Source organism: Paramisgurnus dabryanus, chromosome 21 (genome assembly GCF_030506205.2).
Source record: "Paramisgurnus dabryanus chromosome 21, PD_genome_1.1, whole genome shotgun sequence".
NCBI lineage: Eukaryota > Metazoa > Chordata > Actinopteri > Cypriniformes > Cobitidae > Paramisgurnus > Paramisgurnus dabryanus.
In genome coordinates, this window is record NC_133357.1 from 3,906,802 (window position 1) to 3,927,872 (window position 21,071).

Genomic DNA, 21,071 nt, shown 5'->3' on the forward strand with positions numbered 1-21,071 from the left:
ATGCAAAATCCACTAAACGCAACCTCCGTCAAAGTATTACATGTTCATCAAATACAATCACTTCAAATCTGCTTAATCTCGACCTCAGGCCATAAAAACGCTTAAATGCATGAAAGAGGAATTGGATGAACGGCGACTCGCATACCTCAAGCTGCAAGATTTTTTACCCTCTTAAATGCGGTTTATCTAATTTTTTAGCTTTTTACCTTTTTTTAATTTTTTTTTAGAAAAGTTGATGAAGAGTGACCGAAGACTTTTTTAGAAGTAGAGATTTTTGCATGCATTTAGAGGGTTTTGCAGCAAAAGAGTCAAATTTATTAAATACCAAATACATGACTCAAGTGACATTTGTGAAAATAAGGCCTTACAATTATTGACTAACATTTTCATTGCCATTAAAGTGAAATTACTGAACCAAAACATACACTGCAAAAAATTGTTTTCAAGAAAATAAATTCTTAGTATTTTTGTCTTGTTTTCAGTAAAAATATCTAAAAATTCTTAAATTAAGATACTTTGTCTTGATGAGCAAAACGACCCAAGAAAATAAGTCTAGTTTTTAGACAAAATGTATCAAAATTAAGTGAATTTGTGCATAAAACAAGCAAAAAAAAATCACCCATTGGGGTAAGTAAATTTTTCTTGAATTTAGGGTTTAAGATAAATGTTCAAGATTTTTTGCTTCCCCCATTGGCAGATTTTTTTGCTTGTTTTATGCACACAATCACTTAAATTTGATATTTTTGGTCTAAAAACAAGACTTATTTTCTGGGGTCATTTTGCTCTTCAAGAAAAAAAACATCTTAATTTAAGAATTTTTTGATATTTTTACTAAAAACAAGACATAAATACTAAAAACGACCCAAGAAATTTTTTTTCTTCATGAGCAAAATGACCCAAGAAAATAAGTCTAGTTTTTAGACAAAATGTATCAAAATTAAGTGAATTTATGCATAAAACAAGCAAAAAAAAATCACCCATTGGGGTAAGTAAATTTTTCTTGAATTTAGGGTTTAAGATAAATGTTTAAGATTTTTTGCTTCCCCCATTGGCAGATTTTTTTGCTTGTTTTATGCACAAAATCACTTAAATTTGATATTTTTGGTCTAAAAACTAGACTTATTTTCTTGGGTCGTTTTGGTCATCAAGAAAAGCATCTTAATTTAAGAATTTTTTGATATTTTTACTGAAAACAAGACAAAAATACTAAGAATTTATTTTCTTGAAAACAATTTTTTGCAGTGTATGTTTTGGTTCAGTAATTTCACTTTAATGGCAATGAAAATGTTAGTCAATAATTGTAAGGACTTATTTTCTTGGGTCGTTTTGGTCATCAAGAAAAGCATCTTAATTTAAGAATTTTTAGATATTTTTACTGAAAACAAGTCACATATAAGACATTTTTTTTCTTGAAAATATTTTTTTTGCGGTGTAAGAGCCTGATAAAAATACTCATGAACAAGAAAGATGCACTTAGAGGGTTTTGCATCCAAGCTCTTCATATTCACTCTCAATAAATGGCATAGTTTATAGCAAGAACAGCTACATAGGCCATTGAATGAAGTAGGCCAAATATCTTCAGTGTCATAGTCGATTCAAGTACTAAAAATGTCATTCATTCTGAATTACAGTTTCCTTCTTCAACCCTTACAACTATTCTCTCCATTCTGTACAATCATTAGGCTATACATTTATTTGCCACATAAATGCCTTGTGGACTCTCAGGTGCATCAAGCCTTGTCTCACTTTAAAACCAGAAAAGCTATACGCTCCAGCAAAAGATCACCTGCTCCCCCCAGGCTTTATTTATTAACAGTAATCTTATCCAGACCGGGCCAGGCTGGAACGTAATACCGTGGCAGCGTCCCTTCCATCAATCGCTCCATCCAAAGCCCGAGTCGATCTAATTTGTGATGGATCTGAAGAGTTGTTGACCGCGAACGTGTCATACCCTTTCTGTACCTGGAGGCTCCTCCTTCCTCTTCCGGCTTACTTTCCACGTCCTCGCCGGTGTAGACTGGTTTGAAAAGACACAGGTATTTCTTGTGGCCGTTGAGGGCCAGAACGTAGCCGGTGTAGTCTATTTTGCGGGTGCTTATATCGTCTTCATCACTGTCGATCTGCATGGCATCCTGGGCGTACTCCAGCACAGCTACCATCCATTCACTGTGTTTATCAACATTCAGGAAGGAAAAGTGTAATGTCAGGCTCCTGTAAAGAAGAGAACACATTGTTTATGCAAAAAAATTAGCTTTTATTGTATTTTATTATTTAGCTATTCACTTTACATTGCACTACATTTACTGTATGCATTTGGCAGATGCTTTATAAACAGTACAATTATTTCTAAATAGTACAACTAAACAGAGTCAAGGTGTTTACCTTTGAATTCAAGAGTATTCCCAGCAAGCAATAGCCGTCATTTCACAGTCTAGGCGAACTATAAAACCGGTATAGTCCATCTATACCCACCTCTAGCTGAAATAAACCTTAATTTGGTTACATGTAAATAACTTGTGAGATGATATTCCATCATCTAAGCAAAGTCAAAAGTGATTACAATGGGTTTGGTTTCATTTATTTCATTTCATTGTTTTTTTTCTATGGTTAAACTTCAAAATTTTCACTGACAGCCCAAATTTTGTCTTGTTTTAGCCTAGACGTCTAGGCTGTGTTTGGACGGCTATTAGATGTCTTTTAAACCCAAACTTGCTTGCTGGGTTATAACGTAACCTGCGAGGACTCACCCAGTGAATGAATAAACCTCTTTTGCAAACTTGCTAAGCAAGATGTTCTTCGTGGCATCGGTAAGGACCAGAACCACATTGATATGACCCGGCCTCAACTTAACCAGGTTACTGGTGTACGTGATATCGGTTAACTCCGTCACTTCCACAAAGTTCTTCTTCGGCTGCCGACTGCTGGACATTTCAGTTTTATAATGAGAAAATAAACAAGATGATTATTCTGCAGTGAAAAATTTGTAATGATTTAAAGATTAACTCATTCCCCACCAGCCTTTTTTTTTTAAGTTGCCAACAGCATTTTTTGTGATTTTTACAAGTTTCACAAAATCCTTCCAGGAAAAATGTCTTCTATAAATATATAAACAAACAAATATGTCAAATGAAAGAACAGACCCTCTGCTTTCAAACAAACAAAATGAGAAAAAAGTTTTATCCTATCTTCATTTGTTAAATATTGGTAGGTTTCTTCAAAAATCCAAATTTTGAGCAAAAACCTGAAAAAAAATGCATTTTTGTAAAGGAATTTTGTTAGAGATCAGGGGCCTCATTTATAAAATGCTGCGTAAAAACCATCCTACATTTGATCTTACGATCTTTTAACAAAAATGCGTACGTGTGATTCATAAACCGAACGTACGCGCAGAAAACGCGCGTACCCCTTTCAAATCTATAAATCGCAACTGAACTTGAACTTGTGCACGCAGCCGAGCAGTTTCAGATCTCCGCTTTTAAACGATGCGTAATTAATGTCAGACATATAAAAGTGCACTTATCAATGTTTAAACCCAATTTCAAACAGAAAGAATGGCTTATATTTCCAAAAACCTGCAGCAATCAGACAAGCAAAAATGCGTACGTCTGCTCAGACCCTGACGTGGCGCTAAGCACTTTTCCACGTCAAAGACAGTTTTTATAAATATGGACTTTGCCGTGGATTTTTGCCTACGCACACTTTACGATCAAATCTGTGCGTACGCACGCTTTATAAATGAGGCCCCAGATTCAGAAAAATTATCAAAACTTATAGTGTTTATAATGTTAAAAAATTTGTTTTTGCTTCAGTTTCTATAAATTAGGTATGAGCCTTCTAGTGGATAATAGTGGAATTACAGATTACCGTTAAAAATCTGTACAGGAAAGCGTCATTGGCAGGGAAATGTTTTCTTTTAATTGACGAGATGGCGGGGAAAGAGTTAAATACATCGTAATTACATTACTTTGAATTACCACAATTAAGAGTCTGCAACTAGTAAAACTTGTAAAACAAAAGTTTCAGTTTTACGAAATTGCTTATGTTAAAACTATAACGATGCAATATAACCAGGTGCACTTTAACTTTAATAGAGTGTGAATGTAGCAAACTCGGAGAAGACCTGGATGTGTTGGAGGTACTTGGTGAACCGTTCTCGGTCTTCGATGCATCTTTAGATTTTGGTGTGGGCTGTTTTTCTTCGCTTGAATCGCTGAAATCAGAAACGGCAGTTCTGATAGTCTACACATGAAGAAATGAAGAAATATCTGAATTTGAACAGAATTTATCTTACCTAACAGCCTGCATGATCACAGTGCCAAATAAAATGAAGAGTGCAGAAAAGATCAAAGACAGAAGAGGCATCATCTCACGCCTGCAGGACAAACAAAACCATAACTTTTATACAGGACATTGAAATATTAAAACACAAACACCTTTATTTTCCTTTATTTACCAGTTATTGTGAAGAAGATCATCAATAATTTCAGACAAGTAGTCACATGCTGCGTAAAGCCATCTGAATATAAACATCTGAAATGGAGAAAATGAATGATTGAGATAGACTGAGATCATTTTTGGGGTACAATACATGCATAAAGGATTCATCTCATTTGATTTAATTCAAGGTGGTCCGGTGTGCCAGCTTTTCTGTGCTTTATGGACATGATGCTTTCCTTAAAAAATGTCTGGCCACCCATGATCAGATCACCTGAGATGGATGTTAATACTAGGTGAAAATAGCAGCTATTTAAACCGCGAGATCTCGCCACTAAAGAATGTATTTAGGTCAGAGCTAATTTTTCATCAACATAGACTTTAAAAACACCCAAGGGACTCACAGAAGCAAATTCGTTGTTAAGCTCTGGCAGAATGGCATCATAGTTGAGTATAGACGGATCTTTCTGTAGTCTGTCCAGTTCCTCCAATAGTTTGTGTTTGTCTTCTTCACTGCCGTTCCATCCACCCAGAACCGGTTTATACAAAACTTTACCAGCACTGTTACGCCTCTCCAGAATCAGTACCTGCTCGACACACACAAACCTGGGAAAAAACTGGGATTCGTGAACCCCTAGTGGTTCGCGAGGGTATTGCAGGGGGTTCGTGAGTTGATGAAAAACATTTGATTAATTAATTACAATTAAATCATAAGATCATAAGAATCATAAAAATTATTTTAAAATAAAAAATCTTAACCCTTACTAACAAAGTAGATTTTTACTAACAAAAGATATATTTTATTTGTTTAATCTACATGTCATATGAATATTACCCAACAATTAACGGATGGAGGTAAACCTTTTGACAAAAGTTTCATAAAATACCTTCCAGGAAAATTTTCTTCTAAAAACATATAAACATACAAATATATCAAATGAAAGAACAGACCCTCTGCGTTCAAACAAACAAACAAACAAAACGTGAAAAAAACTTTCATCCTATCTAAAAAAAAATTCTCTGCTTATAAACTCTTAAATATGGGTGTTTTTCTTCAAAAAAAATTTTTTTAGCAAAAAGCTGAAATAATTGCATTTTGTGAAGGAATTTTGTTAGAGATCAGATTCAGAACATTATAAAAAACATACAGATTATTAATAGATAATTTTAAAATTTTATAAATAAAAAAGTGCGCCATCTAGTGAATAATTGCGGTATTACAGATTACCATAAACACTCATCAGATCACGTTTTTTCATGCAAATGTTTTCTCTTAATTGACGAGATAACTCGTCACAATTGACGATAACTTGTCAATTGTGGGGAAAGAGTTAAATACTACAAATAAAAACTTTAAAATGAATGAAAAATAAAGTTAAAATAAATAAAAATAAATAAAGTTAAACGTGCAAATATGCTATTAAATTACTGAAAATTTACATAAAATCTCAGGGGGTACTTTAATTAATAGATAATTTTAAAATTTTATAAATAAAAAAGTGCGCCATCTAGTGAATAATTGCGGTATTACAGATTACCATAAACACTCATCAGATCACGTTTTTTCATGCAAATGTTTTCTCTTTATTGACGAGATAACTCGTCACAATTGACGATAACTTGTCAATTGTGGGGAAAGAGTTAAATACTACAAATAAAAACTTTAAAATGAATGAAAAATAAAGTTAAAATAAATAAAAATAAATAAAGTTAAACGTGCAAATATGCTATTAAATTACTGAAAATTTACATAAAATCTCAGGGGGTACTTTAATTAATAGATAATTTTAAAATTTTATAAATAAAAAAGTGCGCCATCTAGTGAATAATTGCGGTATTACAGATTACCATAAACACTCATCAGATCACGTTTTTTCATGCAAATGTTTTCTCTTTATTGACGAGATAACTCGTCACAATTGACGATAACTTGTCAATTGTGGGGAAAGAGTTAAATACTACAAATAAAAACTTTAAAATGAATGAAAAATAAAGTTAAAATAAATAAAAATAAATAAAGTTAAACGTGCAAATATGCTATTAAATTACTGAAAATTTACATAAAATCTCAGGGGGTACTTTAATTAATAGATAATTTTAAAATTTTATAAATAAAAAAGTGCGCCATCTAGTGAATAATTGCGGTATTACAGATTACCATAAACACTCATCAGATCACGTTTTTTCATGCAAATGTTTTCTCTTAATTGACGAGATAACTCGTCACAATTGACGATAACTTGTCAATTGTGGGGAAAGAGTTAAATACTACAAATAAAAACTTTAAAATGAATGAAAAATAAAGTTAAAATAAATAAAAATAAATAAAGTTAAACGTGCAAATATGCTATTAAATTACTGAAAATTTACATAAAATCTCAGGGGGTACTTTAATTAATAGATAATTTTAAAATTTTATAAATAAAAAAGTGCGCCATCTAGTGAATAACTGCGGTATTACAGATTACCATAAACACTCATCAGATCACGTTTTTTCATGCAAATGTTTTCTCTTAATTGACGAGATAACTCGTCACAATTGACGATAACTTGTCAATTGTGGGGAAAGAGTTAAATACTACAAATAAAAACTTTAAAATGAATGAAAAATAAAGTTAAAATAAATAAAAATAAATAAAGTTAAATGTGCAAATATGCTATTAAATTACTGAAAATTTACATAAAATCTCAGGGGGTACTTTAAGTAAATAATGTATTCAAGCTATACATTTTTATCAGTCTGTGTTCCCCAGGGATCGAAGCCACAACAAATTTTTTTGCCAATTGAGTTTAGGAAACACATTTTTTGGCACAAAAGCTATCGTGTGATATCAGAATACATAAGTCACATGGACCACCTTTATGGTGTTTTATTTTTAACCTTCTTGACAGCTCCTGTCACCATTATGAAAAAAATATCTTATACTACAAAATTAAGTTTATTAAACTAAGTTTTGGAGAAGCATGGTCATGTAATACAACCAATCAGCGTGAAGAGGTGTGTATAAATAGCCGTCCCTGACCTCTGTCCAGTGACAGTTTTGGCAGCATCCCTCCACCACCCCATCGCCTCACTGTCAGCTAGTACATCTACACCCACTTAAAGTTCGGGCTAAAATTCTGAGCTCAGAGACCTCCCCTCGGACAGCACGTCAAATATGCTTTATCTTATTGATTACATGTTAATGCAAACTCGTGAAATATCTTTTAATTCCACACAAAAAAGTCAGACAGGTTTTGGAAAGACATGAAGCTGGATTTTAATTTTAAACAAAATGCCGAAAATAATGCTTACCTGTGATGAGCCATCATTGTTCTTCAAGAGAACGTCACATAGTGCCTGCTGATGGCGTTGGTATACATAAGCGAACCGTAGGATGTCGTTGGTGTTGAGAGATGCTAAAGTGAGGAAGGCTTCATTTCCAAAGGTAAAGGACTCTTCCTCACCAGTGATAAGAAGAACACAATATCTGGAAAAAAAACACATCAGAGCTCAACCAACATTATTTCTGGAAAACATTTTACAAAAATGTTTACGCATCCATCCTACTTCCTGCGTCGATGGAACTGTTTGACAGGACAAAGCTCATCAAACAGCTTCTGGTTGACCAGTCGAGGTGCTAAGAGGAACTTGTTGTTGGTGATGAACTCGTCTATTATCTGTTTCTTCATCCCTTTAGCCTGAGGGAACGAATAGATTCAAAAAGCACATTTTGGATCTTCTCAAACATGGCATGCATTCAGTTTCCCAAAATCTTGATTGGCACCATCACAGTAAGCATCTCATCTTGTAACCTTTAACCTTGATTATATTAAGCTTGATATGTTTACCTGTATAATATCTGCAGGCTTTTCTACGTCCTCTTTGAAGACAAGCATAGTCGGTGCATACGTGTTTAGGTTGAACCTTCTCAGCAGGTCAGCAGTTTCCGAAAGTCCCTGATCCACATATCCAAACTGCACATAATCCTTATAGGCAAACGCTGTGAGCTGTTGGAGAATAAATGTAAAACTACTGTGCTTAAGGTGGACATAAGAAAGTCGATTAGGTGGTGGTTACTAACAAACGTTACCTTATAAAGAAGAGGAACTGAAGGCACTTGGTCAAACAGAAGAACATGTGGCTTGTTCAGCTCATGCCAACTGTTTAGAAACTCTTGGTTGTTTTTGTCTGTAACCTAAAGTTGGGATTTAGATTTGGGATTGTGGTAAAAACAATACTATGTTTATAAAAAACTATCGATGACTTACTTTCTCCACCAGCCTTTGTGGGAGCAAGTCTTCCACAAACTGCATCAGGTGCACCTTCACAACGGCGTAATGGAAAAAAGTGACTTTGCCATTGACCACACCAAGGATGGATGGAGTCTGATGTGCACCCAGGTGGTTGGCTAGACGCCGTTCGTAACCAACATCAACCACACCAATACCAATCCCTAAAGACGGACAAAAACATTTTTACACAGAGTAATTAATGAAAACAAATTCGAAAGCACCTCAATTTCATGTCAATTTATGTTATTCCAACCCTATTAAGGGAATAATGCATCAAATTGGCTATTTAAAGTAAGCATTCATTTACATTTATATGCATTTGGCAAATACTTTTATTTAAAGTGACTTTTTTATAAACCTATACATGTTATCAACATTTGTGTTGGCTTTTGAACCCATTACCTTGGCATTGCTACTGTTATTCTCTATTAGTTGAGCTACAGATAAAAGTTTATCACCATTTCTCACCCAGAGTTTCCAGTTCCTCCACAGTTTCTTTCCAGACTGGTTCGATATGAATGCAGCTTAAACACCAATCTGAAGTGATCTTGATCAAGTAAGGCCTCTTGAAGCTCTCAGGCACCACTTCATTGAGGTACTGGTTGAAGTGTAACGTGTACTTGCTGTCGGAGTCCCGGCCACCCTTATTATTGAAGGGAAAGTGGAAATAAGATTCATCGAAGAAGTTGTCGTGAAAGTGGCGAAACCCTCTGTGATCGTAAGAGTGAGTGTTATCCACTGTCCCGTACCGATCATAACTGTCTCTCTTCTCCTCATTTGACAAGATCTGTGAAGAATGATAAAATACAAATCAGCTTTCCTCTGACTTATGAAGTATGCACATATGAAAGAATGTCACTTTATTGTTGCATATGAAAATGACCTCATAAGATTGTGTTATCTTTACAAACGTGTCTTCTGCTTCTGGATTTTTGTTTTTGTCTGGATGCCTGAAAGCAGAAATAAATGATGACATCATGAATATATTATATGTCCTGTTTATAATTAAATGTTAAGACATACAGAAATATTGCTACTCTCACCATTCTTTAGCCAGGCGTTTGTACACTTTCTTAATTTCTGCTTGGCTTGCACTTCTGGTGACTCCAAGAACTTTATATGGATCAAATTGTGCAGTGCTTTCTACTAAAACATCCATCAGGAGCATGCAGACCATCATCACAAAGACTAATGACAGTCTCATCATGACCGTGTGATCTGATGCCTACAGACTGAAGAACCAAAATAATATCAATGGTTAACTGTTATTAAAAAAGATATATACAGTGGTGGCCAAATGATGTCTGAATATTTAGAAAATGTTGTTTGCATTTTACGTAGTTGTTTGTAGCGTAAATAGGAGCTTAGCTTAAAGGAAAACACCACCGTTTTTCAATATTTTACGATGTTCTTACCTCAACTTAGACAAATTAATACATACCTATCTTTTTGCAATGCATTCACTTAATCTTTGTACAGCACGTCATGAATGTGTTAGCATTTAGCCTAGCCCCATTCATTCCTTAGGATCCAAACAGGGATGAATTTAGAAGCCACCAAACACTTCCATGTTTTCTCTATTTAAAGACTGTTACACGAGTAGTTACACGAGTAAGTATGGTGGCACAAAATAAAATGTGACCATTTTTTTAAGCAGATAAAAAATGAGAACTAAATTGTATGGGGAAAGAGCACTTAGTTTGCAGCTAAGTGCTTAAAAAAATCGCAACATTTTATTTTGTCCCACCATACTTACTCGTGTAAATACTCATGTAACAGTCTTTAAATAGGGAAAACATGGAATTGTTTGGTGGCTTCTAAAATCATCCCAGTTTGGATCCTAAGGAATAAATGGGGCTAGGCTAAATGCTAATACATTCAGGACGCGCTGTACAAAGATTAAGTGCACACAGTAAAAAAGATAGGGATGTATTAATTTGTCTAAGTTGAGGTAAGAACAAAGTAAAATATTGAAAAACGGTGGTGTTTTCCTTTAAGAAGATTTTAAAGTCGCCATGAAACGGAAGTAGCGATTGCCTTATTTTCCCTGTGGTGCCGTATATTCGAATGAAATGGCTTTTGAGATGAAATAAGGCAGGGTTGGATTTGAATTTGTCCATCGAGATCTGATTGGATCGTTTGAAGTTGGGTCGTGTTGCTAATTGCTGCAATCTTCTCCCGGACCCCGCCCACCTGCCATACTTTTGACCGGAAGTGAAGAGAGATAGTTTTTAGGAGGGGAGGAGATTTGCATTTTTGATTAAAGATTATGAGCACACACGAATTTAAAAAAAAATAATGAAGCTCACAGATAAGTCATTTGTTAATAATACCACAATATTAAAAATATATATATATAGTTTTTCATTTCAATTTCATTGCGACTTTAAGGAGGCTTGGCAAACAATTACAACATATGCGCAAACCGACAAGGCTCACGAGAAAGAAAGGCTACAAAATATTACTGTACGAGTGGATACCATTTTTTATAACAGATAAAATTGTAGTCAATTTATGCATTATTACCTGTTAGCTTTATTTTTTATGTATATTAGAATAAAACCTGTTTTCCCTGATAGGCTGTTTTTTGCCCTTTTGCCAAATAATTTAGTAAAAAAATACCTTACGCAAGCTTCGTACCACTTTTGTTTCATATATTGAGTATCATATTTAGATGCTTCATAAATACCTTCCTTCACTTTTAGCCCCTACTGTAGACAGACAGGTTAAAATGTACATAATAAACAAAGTAATCATACTTAAAACATACTTAAAAATAAAAATAAAAATTTAATTATTAAATGAGAACAAGAATAAATAAATAAATACCTATGCATATAAATACAGATTAAAAGAATACAATTAAATAAAACATTTATTTTTATTATTCATTGGGTTATGATACAGTTGCCTTACTCTGTCACATGTAAAATATAAAAATGTAATGCAAACAGTCAATTTATAAAAAAACATTACAAACAATGACTTTTATGCAAACACTTAAGTTTGTCATGGATGTCAATGACATGATGGTGTGCGATCATAAAAAACGCTACATGAAGCGCAATAAATAAGACAACATCAGGTAAGAAATGACATTCAGATGTGCAATAGCCTACAAGTAATAATAAAACATAACATGTTGTTACAACCCACAACCACACGTGACGATTGTAATGCATCCTGAGCTAGCATGCTAGCCTAGCTCGTGCTTTTATCATAAACATGAAATCAGAATGAGAAATAAAACATGAATGAATGATGAATATACCGCATCTGATGTTGAACGTTGTTGTTCATCCTTTCATCTCAATAACGCGTCACCATTCACCAAAACACGAGCACGAGTATTATTCACATGACATTACTACTGCTCTCTCTCTCTCTCTCTCTCTCTCTCTCTCTCTCTCTCTCTCTCTCTCTCTCTCTCTCTCTCTCTCTCTCTCAACAAAATTTCTGCAGCTCTGCCTTATCACAGTAAAACGTTCAAAAGAAATAAGATTATAGTAGGGGAGAGTGGGGTAAAGTGAGACATTTTTTACATTTGCTCCCCTCTAAGCGAGCTAAAATGATATATCAGTCAAATTTACACATTTCCCATTAATTCAGGATGTTTCCTAGCTATGGAAATTACCAGAATGTATTCAGGACGAAGAGCAGTGAAAATATGATTGTTTTAAAAAAAGTGGTCTTGTGTCTCACTTTACCCCAGCTTAGGGGTAAACTGAGACAGACCAGAAAAATCAAGCGGGTAAAGTGAACCAGCTCGGGGTAAACTGATCCACTTACTTTTTACACTCTGAAACTACCATAATAGCACATATTGTAACAGATAAAATCCTGACGGCTAGCTTGACAACCACACACTCCAGAACTAATGTTGGACTAGTAACAGAATCAAGGGGATTGGTCAATTAAGAACATTATTTTTCTAAACACTTGAAAGTACAGTAACTCTGAACCAAAATCAAATACAACATAACATAATTCAAAAGTTATATTTTTTGGCCAGTTTTTGCCTTTATTTAACAGTGAGTTTTGGAGAGGACAGGAAAGTACAGGGAGGAGAGAAGGGTATTGGATCGGCAAATGACCACGAGCCGGGAATCGAACTCCCAGAAAGTGTGAAAGCACCACATGTCGGAGCGCTGCCCACTGTAGAACATTGGCTCCGACAATTCAAATTTTTTTAATTAACATTCAAATGACATATAGAACCAGTTAGATTAGAACGCAGTCTGGGGGTCAGAACAAAGGACCCTTAGAGCCAGCTAGTGTCTGCGGGTCAGCGCAAAAGACAATCAGAACCATCTATCAATATTTCTATCCCTTGCAGCTGCTCTTACTTTGGGTTCACACCAGACGTGAGTTCAACGATTTGTGCAAGTAGATTACATTCAAAGTTAATGCAAAGACACGATCAGACGCATCCTCGCCTGGGGCGATGCGAATGACGCCATATGAGCGGAGCATTTGCCGCGAAAACACGCACTATTCACCTCAAACATGTCTTCGCCCAAGTTGAAAATATTTATCTCGAACGAAAAATTTGCATGACACAATGTTAAATCCCGTGAGTAATCTAGAGTGAATAATGCTACGTACACACCAAATGCGGGGCAGTGCGTTACTTGATCTAGATTACTCGCAGGATTTAACATTGTGTAATGGAATTTTTCGCTCAAGTTGAATATTTTCAAATTGGGCGAAGACATGTTTGCGGCGAATAGCGCGTGTTTTCGTGGAAAACGCGCCACCCATATCACGTCATTCGCATCGCCACATGCGAGGACGTGTCTGATTGCGTCTTTGCATTGACTTTGTATGTAATCTACTTGCGCAAATTGTTGAACTTGTGTCTGGTGTGAACCCACAGTACCATGATGCCTCGCGTTTGGTGTGTACATAGCATTAGAGAATTCTTTCCTTCCTTGACCTAAGCAGCTGCACTCTCCATCTCCTCAAGGGGTGTTTTTCCCCAGGCTGTCTTCCTGGTGTATTGACTAGGCATAATGATTTTTCTGCAATGTTTATAACATTAAAAATAAAACATATGTAATGTAATATTACATTAAAATATGTTTTAGACTAAACTGAACTTGTGCCTCGTGTCTCACTTTACCCCACATCATTTGTCTCACTTTACCCCACCACCACATTTTGGAAAAAAACTCTCTCTCTTGGAAATTCAGGCTAATCTTCAGCTAGCATCAACACAAGGTTTTATATGTTGGTAGTTCATAAACATGTGTGATATAAGTTTTTCTACCTGAATCAATTTGCTTTGGCACAACAGTTGATTAAGTTGACAGCAAGAAAATTTACTTTTACAAGCAAAAAATATATTTTTGTGAAAAAAACATGTTAACCACAGCAGCATGAGGTCCTGTCCTTCATGGCCAAGGGGAAATTTGAGGGGCTTAAAAACATAATGGTCATAGGACCACAAATGTGTTCCGTTGCCTAGATACAGGGGGTGTCTCACTTTACCCGATGTCTCACACTTTACCCCACTCTCCCCTACAACAAAATAAATAAAGCGCATTCCAAAATATGCTCGTTTTTTCAAAACTTGGTTATATATATATATATGTATATGTATATGTATATGTATATGTATATGTATATGTATATGTATATATATATATATGTATATGTATATATATATATATATATGTATATATATATGTATATATATATATATATATATATATATATATATATATATATATATGTATATATATATATATATATATATATATATACAGCCCCGCCGCTACCATAACGCGCATCACGCGCAGGGGGGCAGGGTTTCATATTTTATTGAAGCTTCCCTGGACGCCGCCATTGCTTAGCGAACACCCATCTGCTGTTAGCATCCCATTGACTCCCATTCATTTTGGCGTCACTTTGACCGCGAATAACTTTACATCTGAGGCGATTAAAGACTCCATTTGTCCATTAATTATTTCTAAAGAAACACGAAAATGTATAAAAGGCTCCATTACCATGTATCTCACGTTATGTCCCAGTAGAAGCAGTTTTTGTAAAAATAGGCTAACGATTGCGTCATAACCTGCGACTTTCTGTCGCACAGTAGAGAAATTACCGTATGGACTGGGAGAGAAGCTCACAGGCAATCTTTTACTGACTATGAGGCAATCGGGTGGACGTGGAGGCATAAAGTCAAGGGAGATTATTAATCAGAATACTAACCAAAATGTGCTCCTGTTCACACTCGCCGTCTCTGCAAGATTCAGTAGGTGATTCAGATTTCCCGTGGCACGGCTATTAGAAGACTTACAATTGTCACACAGGTTGCTCACGTGACATCCACGTCATTGAGCTCAGTTTGAGTCTGCGCAGTACGCTCGACACCCAGGAAGTGCGTGCTTCTAATTGACTTCACTTGTCTCCGTTGAATTCAGTGGGGTCGCTGTGTCCATTTCTTTTACTGTCTATGATCACGCGCTGTGCGTAGGGCACCAGGTCCTTAGAGGGCACCAAAATAATAGCCTAATGAAAAAAAATTATAATGCTGATAGAATTTCATTAGCCTGTAGAAATATTATTTGGCACTTTTTATCCATGTATATGTTACAAAAAAGGGGGAACGAGATAATTTAATTGCTCTAGTATAGCAAGTATGCCCCCCAGCCTTTGATGGTCCGTGCAGGCTGCAGCCTCCAGAGGTCGCATTTCCAGGCTGCATACGTCATCAAAACGTTTTTATTTCGTAATATTAACAATTATAAAATTGACTATTATTCTTAGTTCATCGTAAATTGTTGTAATATGCTTATGACTGGCTAATGTAATGTTCAGTTTACTGAAATAAACCAGGCTTGATGACGTATGCAGCCTGCATATGCGACCTCGCGCAGGCTGCAGCCTTCGGATTGAGAAACGGCCAGACAGTAAACTATTGGAAATGGCCTCGAAAAGACAGGAGGAGTCATGATCGGAAAAAGGAAGAAACTGCGGGATGATGCCCGTGCATCACTTGCAGGTAAATCCATCATGTTTTATCATTCACTCCTAAATAAGGGAAATGCGCATGTGCTGCAGCTGCTGCTAATCGTAATGCGCCTCGAACTTGCTGTGCTGACATTAATGTTAGGAAACTATGTTGTTATAATTTATTACTTCAGGGCAAGCTAAATTGAGATTTTACTGTAAAACATTACCTATGCATATGCATTTTACAAATAACTGACGGCAGCTGTTACTTTCTTTACTACGTTTCTTTAGATATTGAGCAGTAGTTTATTTTGTGGTTTATTTTGACGTGATGCTGGTTAATACTTTCTCAGTATAAGTTAATGTTAGCAGTCAGTGCACATGGTAGGCTAAAAATTCCTGACTGTTAAATATATAAAAATATAAAATGTCACCATGTATGATATGAAGCAAACATTACTTGACACTTAGTTCTCTAAATCTTTGTTTTATTTAAGAATATTGAGCATTCTTGTTTACTTATTGGTGTTTATTTAATGTAATTTATTTAAAGTGACATTGTACTTGGGAAAAACATGTCTGGATTATTTTTTATTATTATTTTGCTATTCTATTTAAGTTTGGTAATTTTTTTCTATTTTGCTATAAAAGTTAGCACTTTCAAATGTGTAGTGTTTGTTGACTAAAGCTGTGATTTTACTTTCTGCTATTAATTTATATGTTTGGTAATAAAAAGTTAAACTTCCAAAAAAAATATATATATTTTTTATATTTTTAATTTTTTAGAGTGTGTTTAGTAAACTACAATGTATCAGTATCGTGAGTATACAGCACCAACTTCTGTTTGACTGACTTGCAGCCTGTAACAGAGAAGATTTTCTCTTCTGGTGGAAAATACTTCATGTTTCCGGCCACTTTATCTGCCAAATTACGATTAATCGGGATATTCCTTTTGACCATTTCATCCAGAACACATTTGCGTACATCCTTGAGTTTCAGAGGCAGGAAAGGAATAAAGTGATCCACCAGGTGACTTTCTATTAGACAGGATTGCCAAAATCCACCTGCAGAACAAATTGATATGTTCTTGGGTGAACTGAGTAAAAAGAGGACATAATACTGTTTAGCTGTTAGTGCTATTAGTAAATGGACTAATAAATTCAGTATGTTCTTCTTTACAAGTATTGAAGAAATGAAGGGGTTAATATAACAATTTCTGAATAAACTCCAACCATCAGCAAGTTTTTAAGGCAATTACTGTTTTTTTTTCAGACGCTAGGACACATTTCTCAATACTTTCAGTAGGTCACTTTTGCAAAACTCTTCACACAGTTCTCCTAACAAACTTTAAGCTTGGCAAAGCAGTTCATTTCACATTCAAAATGCACTACAACTACCAAAACACTTTATTCAGGTCTCAAATCAACTCATTCTTCCAGAACACTAGCAAAGGTTGACAGCCAACAAACACACTTTGTCACCAACAAAATAATGACCTAAAAAACAACATGTATCATTACACAATGTTTTCTCTGTTTATAATTCACTGCAATATATGTTACTGGAATGAGTCAGACATGATGCAGAATGCATCAATATTTTATGTAGTCAATTTTCATTTTTTTTTTTTTTGCACTGAGTAATTCCAAAATACAAGAATTTGTATACACACCATCCACTGATACAGATTCAATAGTAATGATAATCTACTCGGTCTTCTCCATTTGGCCAATTGTTTTTATAGCATTTATTTTTTAAGATTTTAAATATATTTTTTTAAATATTACTGTAGAAATGTAGCAAATTGCTGTCTTATTCAGTTTTGCATCATGTTATTGTTTTGAACATAAGTTTAACAGTTTTGAAAACAGTATGTAAGCATGTGCAAATTGGCCTGTATGTATAAAAAGTTTTGGCAGTTGTTGTGTCTGAGTGAGAAAATAATTCATGAAATTTGAGAGATGTAGTCATTGAATGCATTTTGTGCCAAAGCAATGATAATTGATCCTCAGTTTAGCCCACATAGACTTCTGTTGTGCTCACTGTGTGAGGAGTTTTGCAAAAGTGACCTAAGTATTGAGATGTGTCCTAGCGTACTTTGTATACCTGATGAGGGTCTTGGGACAGAAATTTGTGAATAAAGATTTGTGATACGTTTGCAAAAAGGTGTGCAGGATTTTTCAGTTTCCAACGCAATATATGTTTTAATACATACTGCTCTTATCTTTGAAGATGTCTTGAATTTCACTCTCCATTCCATTTGTGTTGATATGTAGTTCTTCTGTCTCTTCACCCTTTCTCCAGTAATCCACAGCCAGTTTGTTGATCACATTTCCACCTGTTTGACTATAAATAACACAGATTATCATGGACTGAATCATTGCTTTACTTCTAACAGTTAGAACAGAATGACTGATTATACATGCAAAATAACATAAAATTAACTTGCAATACAATATGTTGCAATATCTTATATTATGTTACTGGTGTTACAGAATATTGAAGTAAGTTGTACACTAGTATTCTATTCTGATTAAAGGCACATTATTAAGATCAAATCTCTTGACTGAGGCATCACCTGATAAAAATGAAGATTGCATTGTGGAATGACACTCCATCTACTTTGGGCACGTAGTCCAGAAAATGTTTTATGGTGTCAATCAGACGTGAGTTCATCTTCTCCGTTTCATCAAATATAAACATTGAGCGAGGAAAACTTGATACATTTCCAAGAATCCACTGTTTTAGTTGAGCCTGCATGTACAGAAGTAACAAATCGTATTTTTCACGGTGCTCAGTCATGCTTCTTGAAATTGGCCTTCCAACAGACAGGTAACCCAGATAGCATGCAACCATTGAAACAATGTTAAAAATCGTTGATTTGTCAACGTTAATACCATTGAATCAACATCAGGTTTGCACCCTCCATTAATATTGAAAAAATATTGAAATTTCAACAAATCACCATTATCGTGATCAGTGTTTGCTTTAGTTGGGCCCTTTACTCTTGTGTTTTAATGGTAAGTTTTCTTTGGCTGCTGAAGCAGTGTTTTAACATACATCTGCTATTGCAAAGAAAACAAAGATCTTATGTTATCAAGTAGTTTAATTCTTGTAGATATACCTAAATTATATTAATGAAATATTGTTAAAGTTATGCAAAAAAATCATTTTACAGTACTAGTTGGAAACTGTGTCAGGTCTGTTATTTTGAGGATTACAAAAACACATTTAAAAAGTTAAACTACTGAATCTATCTCTGACATCATGAATCGGTCTATGAATCTCATCAATGGTGACGATTAACAAAAGAAAGCTTCATGCTGCAATGCATGCTGGGTATCATCGTACTACTAAACTAATTTATAACTCCCAGCATGCATTGCAGTTGATTGTTTTATCTAAATTTGTTTGATGATTGTCACCATTGTCGAGATTTGTAGGATGAGTAAGGATGTCTGAATGTGTCAGCTATTTTTCTGTTTGTCTTGTCACAGTGTATTTACAAACCAAAACAATTATAAATGTCAAAAACGGATCAACATAATCATGTAAAGCAGCTTAACTTTATATAATCTTGACTTCTTTACAAAAAGCAATCAGTTTCAACTTAACTTTGAAACACATCTTTCTTTTCCAATGCACATGTGTTTCTACATAAACACAAACAAACACTAATAAAAAGAAAAGAAAGATTTAACTTAGTGAATAACAAGAGTCAAGGACCCAACTAAAGCAAACACTGATCACAATAATGGTGATTTGTTGAAATCTCAATATTTTTTTCAATATTAATGGAGGGTGCAAACCTGATATTGATTCAATGAAGTTAACATTGACAAATCAACTGTTTTTAACATTGTTTCAATGGTTTGCATGCTATCTGGGAAGCCTGATCTTATAGTACTGACTATTCATTTAAAGCATAACAGTAGGCCTACTACGTGCTTGCCATTAATACTAAGGACACAAATAAAATATTAACAACAAAAATGTCAATATAAAGAGTCTGACTTACTTCATATATCTTTACCTGGGCTTTGAGTGGGAAGTGATATGTGGCTATGAATGTGTGGACATGTTGGCTTTTCTCCCCCATTTCATAAATATTCCTTGCAATGATCTTGGTGACGTACGTTTTTCCTACCCCTGTTGGTCCATGTAGAGAAAGGACCAGTGGTTTTGATGGATTTGAATCTTTTATAAACCAGGACACAGATTTCTGTATCATTTTCAGTGCAATGTCTTGCCCATATAAGGAATTCCTTAGATCTTTTCCAAACTCTGACAATTTTAAAATTAGTTAGTGGCATACAGATAAAAATGATCAACCATTTAAATATTTTACACGTTAAAGCTAACTTAGTTCTTCTTACCTTTAGCATCAAAAGGTCGTAAATTGTCTTTGTCGCGAAACACATTGATAAAATCTAAGAATCCTGACTCAACTGTTACAATAGGTAACAGAAAAAACAGCACAAATATATCTTTGGATTTCATTGAAAAGGTTCTTCTCTGCGCTGCTTTCCTCAAAAAAGACGATGGTTTTCATTTGTAAGGATTTTCAAGAATGAAGTTTGGCAACTGGTATAGCGAAATGAGGTGGTACTTTAAAAAGAACAGAGGTGTGTCTTTAAATGCTTTTGTACAGTATTTCCTCTTTAAGGACAAACAATATCTAAGCAAATACTTCTTATAAGCAATGAGCTATAAAAAAATAGGGATAAAAACCAAACAATCAAACACATATATGGGTTTCAATTTTCAATTTAGAATGTAATATATTATCCCTGAAATTATAGGCTTATGAAACCCTGCTCTGAAGCAGGATGTCATTTTTACTCCGATTCAGGTGTTTTCATTACACAGATCGTGATATGAGGTGCTTGCACTTAAATTTCTGATTGGCTGTCCGTTGCTAAGCATCGAGTCATTCTAACCCTGCTTCGTTTCACCCTGCGTGCGTTTGGCAACGCAATGCGGGGATAACCCCGCAAAAGCAGGGGTAACCCTGCTTCTAAAGGGTTTTTTACACTTGTGTTTCTCTAAACCCAGGGTAACAGAATCATGGGTTATCTGTTTCATGTTTCACACTGTTGATACTTAACCAGGGGTTAAGAGATAACCAGTGGTGGCTCGTGACTGCTCATCCGAGGGGCCTAATTCAAAATTCACTAGTTTGCCTGCGCATTCAGGTCTTAATGATTAATGGTAAACAAACTTGGCTTGCTGTCCTCGAAGGGAGCTCTGTACCTGAGCTCTGAACCTTCAGAGAGAGCGAACCTGAGGCTGGGGCTCGAGCCACAAGTTCAACCCCCTGCAACGGAACTGCAAAGAGGAAGAAAGAGAGTGAAGGAGGAGATGGGGAGGAGGAGGGATGTTGGAAAAGAAAGCAGCTGGAC

At 35.1% G+C, this 21,071-nt stretch overlaps 2 protein-coding genes across 7 annotated transcripts; both read right to left on the bottom strand.

Annotated features, from left to right (window-relative positions):
- Window positions 1-1,137: 1,137 nt before the first annotated feature.
- On the bottom strand, window positions 1,138-14,215 carry dnajc16 (DnaJ (Hsp40) homolog, subfamily C, member 16). 4 transcript variants are annotated; one of them, XM_065285267.2, is made up of 15 exons: window positions 11,981-14,215; window positions 9,753-9,941; window positions 9,593-9,659; window positions 9,178-9,496; window positions 8,686-8,870; window positions 8,508-8,612; window positions 8,266-8,424; window positions 7,985-8,115; window positions 7,730-7,904; window positions 4,839-5,021; window positions 4,454-4,530; window positions 4,292-4,372; window positions 4,121-4,210; window positions 2,748-2,918; window positions 1,138-2,211 (listed from the first exon to the last, which is right to left on the bottom strand). In XM_065285267.2, exons 2-15 carry the CDS (start codon window positions 9,914-9,916, stop codon window positions 1,803-1,805), a joined length of 2,316 nt encoding a protein of 771 aa, XP_065141339.1. In that variant the 5' UTR covers window positions 9,917-9,941; window positions 11,981-14,215; the 3' UTR covers window positions 1,138-1,802. The 4 variants fall into 4 exon arrangements, with proteins under 4 accessions (XP_065141339.1, XP_065141338.1, XP_073669106.1 ...); XM_065285266.2 differs by having other exon boundaries at window positions 2,748-2,921; XM_065285268.2 differs by lacking the exon at window positions 1,138-2,211 and adding an exon at window positions 2,227-2,478 and having other exon boundaries at window positions 2,748-2,921.
- Window positions 14,216-14,521: 306 nt separating this feature from the next.
- On the bottom strand, window positions 14,522-20,233 carry LOC135775216 (torsin-1A-like). 3 transcript variants are annotated; one of them, XM_065285263.2, is made up of 5 exons: window positions 20,046-20,233; window positions 19,703-19,953; window positions 18,248-18,423; window positions 17,885-18,015; window positions 14,522-16,733 (listed from the first exon to the last, which is right to left on the bottom strand). In XM_065285263.2, exons 1-5 carry the CDS (start codon window positions 20,167-20,169, stop codon window positions 16,471-16,473), a joined length of 945 nt encoding a protein of 314 aa, XP_065141335.1. In that variant the 5' UTR covers window positions 20,170-20,233; the 3' UTR covers window positions 14,522-16,470. The 3 variants fall into 3 exon arrangements, with proteins under 3 accessions (XP_065141335.1, XP_065141334.1, XP_065141336.1); XM_065285262.2 differs by having other exon boundaries at window positions 19,688-19,953; window positions 20,046-20,232; XM_065285264.2 differs by having other exon boundaries at window positions 16,565-16,765; window positions 19,688-19,953; window positions 20,046-20,232.
- Window positions 20,234-21,071: the final 838 nt, after the last annotated feature.